At 47.0% G+C, this 12,876-nt stretch overlaps 1 protein-coding gene across 1 annotated transcript in view; it reads right to left on the bottom strand.

Moving 5' to 3' along the window:
• The window catches only part of LOC149329748 (uncharacterized), a 53,422-nt gene extending 40,798 nt beyond the window's left edge, over positions 1–12,624 (bottom strand). The window contains exons 1-4 of the mRNA XM_089559287.1: positions 12,459–12,624; positions 8,535–8,605; positions 5,868–6,073; positions 4,527–4,647 (exon numbers count right to left, since the gene is read on the bottom strand). Of these exons, the coding sequence (XP_089415413.1) occupies positions 4,527–4,647; positions 5,868–6,073; positions 8,535–8,605; positions 12,459–12,624 (564 nt within the window). The remainder of the gene's footprint in view (positions 1–4,526; positions 4,648–5,867; positions 6,074–8,534; positions 8,606–12,458) is intronic.
• Positions 12,625–12,876: the final 252 nt, after the last annotated feature.

The following is a 12,876-nucleotide window of genomic DNA, read 5'->3' as shown; positions in this document are numbered from 1 at the left end:
TTGAAAGAAAAATTAAACAATAAGCCTAAGTGTCCTCTTTACTAGGATACGATGGTACGGCTTGGCGGAGGACAGGGCGGCATTCAGAAAATGAGACAGGTATTGTCTGGCTGTGTACTTATCTAGACTAACAAGTATGCTGATTATGCCCCTCGTTTGATATACATTTAGCGGGAAAGTCCACCCACCTTTATGGTAAGTGTCAACGGAATCGGCGAGTTCCTTTCTGGTCACTCGAGCGCTTTCCACGGCATTCTTCAGATTCTGATTGCGAAGAAAGTAAAAGGGGTGAGAGCACCAACCGGGTTGACACACCCGCCATCGTTAGGCCAAGGACATAAATGTAAAGTTCATACGGTTGCAGCAAATACGGGGTGCTATTAACAAACACTGCTGTGCACACATGACTAACGGGCAGAGTTCAAGCGCAAAGGGCTTTCTGCCTGATTGTGCTTGTATAGCATACCTTATTAAGGTATGCGTGTGCGGTGATGTGACTTCATTCCGCATCAATTTCATTCAGATTTCTTTAATTTTTTGCATTTCCTTCTTTCCCCATGCCTTCGCTAGCTCTTAGTGGTAGCATGGTAAGAATTTAATAGAATCAGACGAATGGACCTGTATTATAGGAGCACCACATTCGTTAGGTGACTCCAAAGCACTGCTCACCAACAAACAAAGCAAGAGCTGAAAGAGTGCGCGGTAAAGTCGACCTCGTTTCTCTCCCTTTCCACACTTTATAGGCAGAACCAGAAATTTATATTTAATGTAACGTGCGGTTTACAAAATGTATGAGCCAAAAAAAGATGAAAGGACGCAAATGTATTACTTGAAATTGAGGAACAAAAGTGACTGAAAAACTTGGACCTCGTTTTCGCTGCAAAAGCATGAAACCGCTGCAGGTGTTCCAGACCTGCAATGTCTGATGAGAAAAATTCCCCTTCTAGTTTTTTCATTCGCCTGTTGTACAAAAGTTCAATGCCGATGTCAGTGTCTTGCGATCCTCTCCAAAGCGCGTCGTCTCTTTAGCGATCCCTTTTCACAGCGGATGGTTTCAATCACCAGACGCCGATTTCGCTTGATTCCTAATTTCTCGTCTATTTCTTTACACACTCGAGAAAGAGGCTATTTCGCTTACACGAAGCTGTCACTATTAACAAAAAAACGCGAATTTATCGTGAAATTTTAAATGAAGAACGCTTCTACCAAGACTGACCTCAGAAGCAGTCTTTCAGGTAACATTGAGTCGCCATTCAGTTTGTGGAGTCGCCATGTTGGGTGAATTGAGCCGACCCTTCTAGGTCGCGAAAATCGCCAATATCGTTGCTTTCCTCTTACCGATTCTGTTTCTCGCTTTGCATTCAGAATGGCTTTGGGCCCAGGTCGTCGAGTAAAATTTATAAAGCTAGTCGGTTTACGTCTGAAGCTGCATTGCAACGCCGTGCGTAAACGCCGAGCTTAGAAAATGAAGGTTCCAGTGCCTCTAATAGGTTGTAATCACGTGACATCACGGGAGCCGTTTTGTTTTCCAGTGCGCAGCTTCAGTAGGGCAGGCCGGAGCAGGAGGCGAAAATTCCATTAGACACGCCCACGGCTTTTTACAGTGTTCCACAGAGAGTGAGTGAGTGAAAAACATTTATTGCTCCAAAAATCAGGTTTTAGCGGTGGAACGATGTCTTCATGTCTTCGGCCTCTTCACAAGGTCGGCGCCCCTATTCCAGGGCACCGCTGAGTCTTGCTGCTTCGCAGGCGTGCTGCACCAGTGCCCTTTGGGCCTTGAGCTCGCTGCTGGTCAGCAGGCCCTCCCATTGTTCCGCATTCGGGTCATTTAGCTTGTGAAATGCTCTGTTACGTTCGCATTCCCATGCGATGTGATATAGCATGGGGGTTGCTTCGCACCACGGACATGTGTCCCTGTATTGTGTAGGGAACATCTTATGTAGTATGTATAAATTGTGGAAAGTCCCTGCTTGCAGTCTCCGCCAGCAGACCGCCTCGTGCTGTGTTAATGATGTGTGGGGTGGTAGGTATTTGAATCTCCGCCCTCTGTGATAGTTTAATATTTCTGCATACGTTGGTTCCACCGTCATGGGGTCCTCCAGGGTTTCTGACTGCCCTGCTCGGCTCGTGATCTCGCGAACTAGGCTGTCTACCCTCGAGTTACCCTCTATCCCGGTGTGTGCCGGTATCCAGAAAATCCTGTGTCTTAAGGTCTTATTTGGAAGCTTTGCTTCAAGGAGGATGCTCAGCGCTTCCTTGCTTATTTTGCCCTGTATGTAGTTCCTGCATGCTGCTTTGGAGTCTGTTAGGATTATCAAAGACTTGTTCCTACGGTAACCTTCGGCCGCCGCTAGAGCTACGGCAGCTTCCTCCCCCTCCGTTACCGTACAGTTTCTTAATGTCACGCTGCTAATTGGTTCCCCCATGTAATCTACCACTGCTGCCGCGACTCGGAACTTTCTGGTCCTGTGGTCCCATGGATAGAGGGCCGCGTCTGTGTATACTGTGTTTTCCATTGTGGCTAGGTTCCGCTTCACATAGTCTGCCCTGGCCTGCCTTCTAGCGGCATGGAGGTTGGGATCCATGTTTCTCGGCAGAGGGCTGATGTCCAGTGTCTGGCGGACCTCGTCTGGAATGCTAGCTGTTCTATCTACGATCCCTTCTACATTGTGCCCTAATCTCTTTAGGAGCTTGCGGCCGGTGGCTGTCTGCTGGAGCCTGGCTATTTGCGCACTTAGCTGGGCTTCCGTTAGTTCTTCGAATGTGTTGTTTAGGCCCATTTGTAGCAGCTTTTCATTTGATGTGTTTCTTGGCAGGTGGAGTGCCGTCTTGTACGCCATTCTTAGCAGCGCCTCCGTCTGTTCTTTGTCTTTCTTGGTCATGCGGTGGTATGGCAACGAGTACGTGACTCTGCTGACTATCAGGCTTCTGACGAGCTTGATCGTGTCGCTTTCTTTCATCCCGCTTCTGTTCTGTGATACCCTCTTTATCATGTGGCTTATTTGTTCTGTTGACTTCTTGAGTAGGCTAATTGTGTAGGTACATCTCCTGCTTCCTTGGATCCACATGCCCAGGATGCGTATCATATCCCTTTCTGGTATATTTTGGCCTTCTAACTTTACTGTCAGTTCCTCCTTGGTAGGGTTCGACCCTACCCTAAGAAGTTCCGACTTTTCCGTGGAGCAGGCTAGGCCCCTTTCCCTCATGTACTCTTCTACACACGTTGCTGCTTCTTGCAGTCTCTCTTCCTTTTGTCTTAGCGAGCCTCGATTCACCCAGACCGTAATGTCGTCGGCGTACATCGCGTGCTGGATGCCATCGATCTTGCTGAGTCTTCTGGCCAGTCCGATCATTGCAATGTTGAAAAGCACTGGTGAGATTACGGATCCTTGTGGCGTGCCCTTACGTGGGGTGGTAAAGGTGTCGCTTCGCAGGTCTCCCAATCCCACTGTCGCTGTGCGTTCTGACAGAAGGATCTTACGTAGTCGTGGGTTCTTCTTCCGCAGTTGGCGTTGTTTAGGCCTTCCATAATGGCCTCGTGGCTAAAATTGTCGAAGGCCCCTTTGATTTCCAGGGCCATGATAATGTTTTCGCCAGTTCTAGGTGCCGTGTCTATGATCTCTTCCTTGATCTGCAGCAGGACGTCTTGCGTCGACAGGTTCGCCCAGAAGCCGAACATGCTGTGCGGGTACTGTTCTTCGTCTTCCAGGTATTGTTGAATTCGCCTGGTGACGATTCTCTCGTACAATTTGCCAAGGCACGACGTGAGGGAAATGGGTCTCAGGTTCTCAATCTGAAGCTTCTTGCCGGGTTTGGGTATCATAACCACGACAGCGTGCTTCCACTCCTTCGGCACCACTCCCTCTGCCCACAGCGTGTTGAGGTACGCCGTGAGCTGGTCGATCGCCTCGTCGCTGAGGTTGCGGATCAAGGCGTTCTTGATCTTGTGTGCGCCGGCTGCTGTATTTCTTGTTGTCGCGCTTATCGCCGCCTGGACTTCCTTTCTTGTGATCGGCCTGTCCATTGCGGGATTGTCTGCTCCTTGGTACTCCCCGTTGTAGCCCTGGGGGTTGTCCTTGCCGTAGCATTTGATGCGGACTGCTTCTAGCAGTTCTTCGTCCGATCCTTCGTACTGGTAGCCACAACGACTGGTCGACCAGTCGTTGTGGTGTACACACCACAACGACTGGTCCAGTCGTTGTGGTGTGTACACTCTTCTTGTCCGTCGTCTTGTGTGACTGGTTTTTTCTCCGTTTACAATGTACCAACTGGCCCGCATTTCAACCCTTCTGCATACTATTACCCTCTCCGCCGCCACCCTCTCGCCCAACCGTGTACAGGCAAGCGGAGAGAGTAATGCGGGTGGAAGCCGTTGCGGAAAGCCACTTCCTTCTCGCTATCGGCTAAACGGCAAGTTAAGTCACTGCCCAAAAGCGGTGAGGGAACTTTGGTCCTGGCGAAATCCGCTGGCAATCGCCATTGTTCTGACTAACCTCATATGGAGGAGTTTTGCAGGGTCAACTCACATTGAGGCCATCCGTGATGTGCGACTTCAAGATGCCGTGTCCCTCTTGCATCACCTTGACGCTGTAGTCGTGTGCCGTGTGCAGCCGATTGGAGCTGCCGTACAGCCAGGCTAGGGACACCCTGCGAGGGGTAAACCGAGGATGCACGTATGTACGGTATCCCATCGGAGATTGTGTACGGGCCTCATTGTTCGCCGCTCCTTGAGACAAGTGGTGTTGAGGCGTGAGTGCAATGATTCTCTGTACAGCCACAATCCAAACACTATGGGATGACTTTGACTGTCGCGCCCATCATGTCGTAAGAATTCGGCGCATATCTGTGCATAACATCCTAAAGATCTCGTGGACAACTTTGCAATGGCATTGATTTAGTGGATTGAACGAAAAAATTGCTAGGGTATGGCCGAGGTCTCTGGTACGCTTGATTATTTTGTTCGGGGTGCCCTCTCTCCTTGAAGTCACACACGGCATTAAATACATATCTGTGAATGCGGTAGACGTCGCTGTTATCGTTAAAATGGCTACAAGCGAAGAACTGCAGTAAGCAGATGTTGTTCAACGTTGATGTTGCTAAGGATGGCACTTCATAAGTGACAAAGCCTTAGGGGCGACTAAATGATGCCGAGAAGGTGAACAGCCAAACTTTCTCTTCCGATACTACAGCATATCTCACTTGGTAATAGAAAGGAATTCTCGACGAGTCGGCAATTGGACATGTTTGTGCCGCGGCATTTTACGGCCAGAACATGAGCTTGCGAAGTACGAGCTATAAAATGCATCGTAGGGCTTTCGTTAAACGCAAAGAGCACAAAAGATTTGCTTGTAATTTATGTGTAATTAATTCAAGGTTAAGAAGTCCAAACATTCTGAGGAGCGGGAACAAGAGTTTCACTCTCCTCCAAAAGACGTATAAATGCCGGGGGGGGGGGGGGGGGGGGGGTGAATAACGATCCACAGAGTGTGGCCCGGAAGCACACCCCTTGGCATGCATACTCTTGGCAAAGCTTGTACATTAAAAAATTGGAGGACATCCAGTTAGCTTAGCTGTGACAATGGGACAGCATAAGATCCTCGTTGTGAGCTGCCATGTACGACCACTCATACCATACAAGTGGAGAAGAGGGTTTCCCTCCCTCCATTTTGCCACCTACCAAACGTGGCAGGTCGCAGCTGGGTATTCCGTCTAAAAACCTTGGAACGTAGCTCCTGCCACCTGCCTACCAAGGTGATTAACTGTGACACCGGTAGTGAGTGTGGGGACATGGTGCTCTTTAGCTAAAGCATTAAAAGCTGAAGTTCAGATCGGAGGAGGCCACAGCGTGTAGTGACCGTGGCACTCACGCGTTGAGTCCCGTGGTGAGTGTCATGGAGGCCGTGTGCAGGTGCAGGGCGATCATGTAGTAGGCCGTGATGTTCTGCACCTTGCGTCCACCGAAGGCGCCCACCATGCGCATGAGCACGAAGAAGAAGCCGCAGAAGACCGAGACCAGGAAGAGGAACCCCGACAGGACGAACACGAAGCCCAGGAGGAACTCGTACTCGAACAGCTGCGGTATGAAGTTAAGAGAGGAGCGGTTACCCTGATATTAGAAGCATTATATTCTCTTGCGTTCATTTATGAGCCAGAAATTAGCCGCTGTTGCTCTTGAGACCACTAAGGAAAATGGCAGTATTTGCTGCTATGGAAGCTTGGAAGGCATTCTGCGGTGGCAAAAGGAATCACCGTCATCCTGTTACGCCACGCTCATAAGCAAAAAACCGCGTTGAAGTGGTTTTGAGAGTGTTGACAAGGTGCAGCCATGCTAGGCTGGAAGTAGGCGCCCTTGGCTTATTTGTGGTCTCGTAGGTTACGGTGACAAACCCGAGAATTTCCGTTTCTACCAGAGAAGAATGAAAGGGTGGGTGCGGCAAGAAGCACGGAAGCGACCTCATAACGATCAGAAAATACACACCTAAATGGTCGAGTAAATGGATTGTGCTGAGGCGCCGAGTAGGGCGCTTATATGTGTTAAAGCATTTTATCACACAGACAGCTCCTTAAAATACCCTTGAAACTTCAAACTTACACGGCGTAAACTATGACATCAAAGCTGGAGCGGCGAACTGCGCTCAGCGCGGGCGAGGGACCGTCGACCGACGCGTGCACAGCTTTGCTCAACTATCCCGACGGGCACGCTATTGTCGCGAAGTAATAAAGAGTGCACGAATCTTTCACCGCCGGCATAGAGGGCGCTGGCGTCGCGGCATCGGGTGGCAGCTGGCTATATATGGAGAGTGCACGCCCTAAGGTTTTCGTTACTATGCTCTTGGACATCGAAGGAGAGGACGTTTTCAGCCGTGCACCGCACTACAACCGAAGGGCGGAAAAGGTATTGAGTTGGAATCCTGAACAATACGTTGTGAAAAATGCGCGGGAATGAAAGTGAATGGCGAAGTCGTTAGTCAAGTCATTGTTAAGACTTAATATTTTGTTTTACTGAAAAAGCGTGAACCTATTCAAAATTTTTGCTTGCAGTCCAATGTGATGTATATCCCATAGCCAACATCGTGTGATAAGGGAGTAATTACTCATTGATGTCCACCCGAGCCCAGCCATTCGGCTACAAAGTAAAGCTAGCAGCTTTCTCAGAAACTTCGCAGTTATAGAAAAATTCGTCCTGGTCCGGGGTACGAAACCAGGACCACCGCTTCACCGGAGCAGTCGCTCTACCAAATGAGCTAACCAGGACGGGAAGCTTACGGCAGGGCGAGAATTGATCAATAACTCCAAGTGGAAACCGCATTGGTGAAATATTTTAGGGGAATCCCGCAAGGTGGAGTAGAACTACTCTACCTTGGTGGAGGAGGTGGAGTAGTTCTACTCCACCTTGGGGGATTCCCTTAAAATATTTGAGTAACAGCTTTCTGGTGATTTTCCATCATTTGTAGATTTTATTTGCGCTTGATCTAGACTTGCCTAAAGACAAGATTAACAACCTAATAATGCGCGAAGTATACAGCCCACGTTGGTTTCACGAAGTGCGCGAGTGCACTACAAGACTATCCTTCTTTTTTGCTATAAGTTGTTTCATTTCAAAGCATTTATATTTTCTTAAAAGCCCTCTTTCAGGAGCATTACATAAGAGCACTTAGGGGCATACATTACACAGCTTGAGGCGCAAGAAAGACACGAGATAAATGAGTAAAATATAGAGCGTTGAAAGGAAAGCCTCTGCCCAATATCCATTTTCTCAAAATCGCTTAGTCTACGTGCCTAAAATCCCGCCAGCCCTATACAAGAGCACTAAGAGGTTTTTAATGCAATGCATTTAAACAACTATGAGACCTTTCGCGCTCTCCGGGCGCGGGGAAGGTACAGCGACAGAGATCTCCCGTCTCCATGAGCACGGACACGACCAACAGCGTTCAAGCCTTGACCTCAGGCAGTACTACCCAGGGTGACCACTTCTCAACCAAAATGACTGTGATCAAATATCTTCAAAAGATCGCCTAACTTCACACACTGCTACCTTTCCAACTTGCAATTACGGCCCACCTCGGAGATATGGTATAGTTCCTTCTCGATCACTGCCTTAGCTCCAAAATTTATCCGGCCTGTCTTCCTGCTACTACAAAATATACCAAGCAAATCTACTGCCTAAACAGCGCCAGCTTGAATCTCTAAGCAATATACGCCCCCGTTCCCTAGCGCCAAACCTGCCATAAGGGAGTTTTCAAGATATTCTAATTCTATAGCGTCTTCTTCAGAGTAGAGTTATTTCCCATCAATAACGTATACGTAGCAGTTGGGTGCAGTAGTCAGACTGCTAGGGGTGATTAGCTTTGCCTTTAGCGGTATTCGTGTCAAAGACCATTGTTTCCACTTCTGTGCCTCTGAGGGTGCATCCGCTTTGTTCCCTTCCGATTTTAGAACACGACCAAACAGATCGCCCAGGGTTTAGTGCGACCATGGTAGTTTACTCTTGTAGACATACAGGAACAATGTTTAGAGACTCCGTTTATACTCACTGCTGATAAATAGGCATAATAGTACGCGTCTTCGCCTTCTCCCTTGCTGGCGACGATGTCTTGAATAAAACCTGCAGAGAAAACCCGACGAACAGTTTCATGAAAATTCGTACCCTTGTGAGCAAGCTTTCAAAACAGTTACACGCTCCTCAACTGCCACACTCAAATAATTTTTTAATAGTGGTACACTCTCCATGTGGCACTGGTACCCTCTCCACATACTGGTGGCACTGTAGTTAACATAGTTCACAACAGTGAAGCGGAAGCAAGCCAACAGCTTTCATACTTCCAACTGCAGTTTCACACCCAAATGTATGCGACTATTGAAGTTTAGAGGCGTTATGGAATGTTTCTCACAACTTCAAATTTTTTATTGCGAAAGCAATACTACTTGCACTTTCACGCCTTTGCCGTGCCGCGGCGGTGACCACCATTGACCTTCATTTGACCCTGATTGCATTAGATTAGATTAGATTGGATTAGATTAGATTGTATTTGACTGGATTGGGCTGGACTGGATTGGATTGGATTTGATTGGATTGATTAGATTAGATTGGATTGGATTGGATTGGAGTGGATTGAATTGAATTGAATTGGATGGGATTGGATTGGATTGGATTGTATAACCGTTGCAGCACCACAAGTCTAACACCACCACCAGCTACACTACCAGCTGTACCATGGCGTACGTACGGATATTGCTTTCACAATTACCGGGCTTAAAGGGCAACTGAAGCGGTTTTAGCATCCGATGAGTTTAGTGTGACCGAATGTGCAAAATGTGCGGGTAAAGCCTGCGAAATCGTTTTGCTCTAGCATTTGAAATGATACCGTAATCGCCGAATGAAGTCGTCGTCGGCGTTCAGCTTCTCTGATGTGCACAGCGACGGGCAGAGGCCCCGATAATGACGTCACGTATGACGACACTATGTTTCCAGCGAAGAAACGGTTATTCTATGGAAGAAAACCGACGCCATCGAACGAGAAGCTCACGGTGCATTGTTTGGCGCCATCTGACGGCGCACAGCTGCATGCAGGCGTAAGCAGCGGACATCTGAAAGTTCGGCAATAATGACGTCACTGCCGTGTTTCCTCGCACTCCTCCATCGTAGTGAGGAGAAACCTAAACATCGTCAGGGTTTTAATCGACGATATGTCAGCATTTTAAATGCTAATAGAAAAATGCTTTGCATGCTTTATCTAGAAGCTTGATAGATTTGAATTCTTGAATAACCTCGAATTCTCAAAAAACTGTTTCAGCTTCCCTTTAACCAAGCTAAGCCACAGCGAATTTTTTCTTGAGCCTTCGTGTTATCCCCCGCTCCACAGCAACCATTTCAAAGCCGTAGCTTCAAGGCTACCGTTCAGCGAAAAACATGGCGTTGTGCCGTGGAAGTCCGGATTGGTCGAAAAGGATTGACGTCACACGTGGAGCGGCGGAATTGATAAGTGCTTAAAACATTACATAAACTGTGATTACAATGTCACAACATAATTCTGACATCATTATCGCATGTTAGTGTATATATCAAGTAAATTAATCACGCCTCCACCCCCCCCCCCCCCCCACTCCCCAGAAGAAAAAAATATTACGGTAATTAGTGACGAATCGAAACCCTCTCCAAGTGATTACGAGTTGGACACGCTACTCCTAGGCTACGCAAACACTTTTATTCGGCTTGCTTAAACCAGGGTTTTTTGTGTAAACTCGCCGTCAAATGTAAATGGAAGGCGACTTTGTCAAAAAAAATTTAATCTCTTCAAATCTAAAGCATGATGGTCCATGCTTGTTGGTGCACAGTGCAATTCGCAAAATCACAATTAGGCTGCACATATGTATTCAAGGATGCATGAATAGGGGGGCCAATGATTAAATTTTTGCGTGAATATTGCCTTCCATTTACTTTTGACGGCACCTCTACCTCATATGGCCTTTTACGTTATGTGGCAGCTTACGACAGTATGCTGTTGAGTATGTACGTGATTACAGAGGCACTAATTAAAAAAGTAGTGATTGAGCGTGCAGGGAAGTGCATGTCAACGAGGGGTGAGCGTACGCGAACGACTGTATGCTTGTGTTACGTAACATTGGAGTGTCATGTGATCTGATAACATTAGTAGAGCATGATATAGGATTACATGCCAACAAGATCAACTGGAGTCGCTGATAAGTGTCCCTCAAATTTGTCTTTATTTAGTTGAATGAAATGTAATAAATTGAATAATGATTTATGTAAAAGTGCACACAACAATGAAAAATATATACATGTAATCGAAAATATAAAAATCGCCACGTAGTGAGCTTTACTCTGTTATGTACATCTGGCATCCTATTCCAATATGGGCGCTAATTCTGTGTACAGCCTAGCTCGCGACGAGCAGCGTAATGTGGAGTCCAAGACATACTTTTTCTTGCACGCAGACATCTGCGTGTTAATTTCGCGAAGAAAAACCAGATTCCTCAAGTAACAGTTCAGTCAAGTTTAGTCTGCAAGTTTAATCAAGCTGTAAACATTTGGTTAAAACACACGGAACCCTGTGAGCTTGACTGCTTGATTTCATACTGCACTTAAATTTAGTGAGCACTTACAAATTACGTTCACCCAACACATGTCCCGCCGCACGGACAAAAAAGTTCGATATTAGAGGAAGGAGTTCTAATGTAGAATCTAGAAGTTTCAATGTTGATTACCGCCTCTAATATGTAAAATTCCGAATGTCGTACTACCTCAATGCTACAGCTTTATTCCTCCGTAAAAAAAAAACCCTACTCGAATTGTTTACAGTGATTTGTTTGAGCGTTCAGTACGAACTAAATTAGGGTGTCGGGTAAAAAATTATGTTTAAAGCATTGCTTAAAGAACATTTAGCCACCCTTTATATCGAAAAAGTGCATGTAAATTTACAGCACCATTTGTCTCATTACGTATTCTGCGAGATGTCGCTGCAAAAATTTTTCAAGCTTTGTTTGTAGGGCTAGAGTATGATAAGAAAATGAGAAGGAAATACGGGAGCTTTAAAATTCATTGCCGAAAAACAGGTTCAATATGTTTAAAGAGAGGGCTCCAGTGAAATATCCACTTTTTGGCATTGCTGTTCAGTTTCCAACTTCAAGCGCGATATTTCTTATTCAGTGCCACAGTATAGGCTACAGGGATGGCCAATTCTTAGAAATTACAATTATATCAGTCTCTTTCCGTAAGGACCAGAAAACATGACAATAGAAAACTTTGCCTGAGCAGGTTGTTTTCCACTGCCAGATAAAACATTCGTGGAAAATATTTACGTCGATTCATTCAAGAAGTCACAGGCTAAAGTGGCCACAATAAATAAGAAACTGCAGACGAAGAACCCCAGCATCATTATCATAAAGAAGCATTTTAGAACCAAGTCTATAATAATATAGTGCCAACACTTGAATAATGGTGCAGCTAAAGTTCAGTTACACCTGATTTACATGTTGTGTCAGAGTAGGCGCTAGGGCTAGCAGCTCAAAACAAGGTATTCTCACTAAAGGATACCTTTCCCACGGTCATTCTCTTTATAAACACCTGAAATGGCAAAAACATTTCCTTATATTTTTCCAAAATCTTTTTTTCTTCAATCTGTCAACCGAAATCTTTTAATTCGCATCTACCTTGCGCATTACTGGCACTGAAAAGCACCTGTTTGAAATCTATCGCAGCTCTTCCCCGAGAGCACAAGGCTTTTATTTTGCCTAAATGCACTAGCACGTAAGGAAACGCTGCATAGGCTCCGTCGAATCAGTCGAAATTGTTGCCTGGTATCCTGGCTTCTTGTTACGCTCTTACTAGCGGTGTAAGATAAAAACTACGTGAAAGAGCCAGCGGGCACTCGATGCGCACGCGGTGGCTCTAAAGCAGTAAGCGGCGAAGGGTGAAAGCAGCGGGCCTTTGTTCTCACGGTCGTCCTCGGCGCAGCAGGTGACGAAGGCGATGGTGAGCTGCACCATGTCCAGGAAGGCCTGCAGGTAGAGGGGCGGTCTCTGGGCCTCCTCCGCCAGCTGCCGGTTGGCCTCCAGGATGGCCCACTCCACCGGGTGCAGCCGTCCGTCGTACTCGCGGGCCATGACGCGGGGCTCCCCACTACGAAGAGCTGCACTGTGCCTGGCGATGAGACAACGCAGGAGGCAGCAGCGTAGACGATGCAGCTGAACGCCAAGATCTTCTTCACTTCTTCTTATGCTGCTCGTGCGGCACCCTCGCGCCCTGCTCATGTTCTTCTTCGTCACCTCCATCCTCCATTGATGGACTCCGCTAGAGATGGTGGTGGTGGTATTAATGCACACGCGGGATTAGTCGTACAGCGGCCTGTCGGAAAT

The sequence above is a fragment of the Amblyomma mixtum genome, chromosome 9, assembly GCF_055824585.1.
Source record: "Amblyomma mixtum isolate Tamu chromosome 9, ASM5582458v1, whole genome shotgun sequence".
Classification (NCBI taxonomy): Eukaryota; Metazoa; Arthropoda; class Arachnida; order Ixodida; family Ixodidae; genus Amblyomma; species Amblyomma mixtum.
This window is presented reverse-complemented; position numbering and strand designations above follow the sequence as displayed.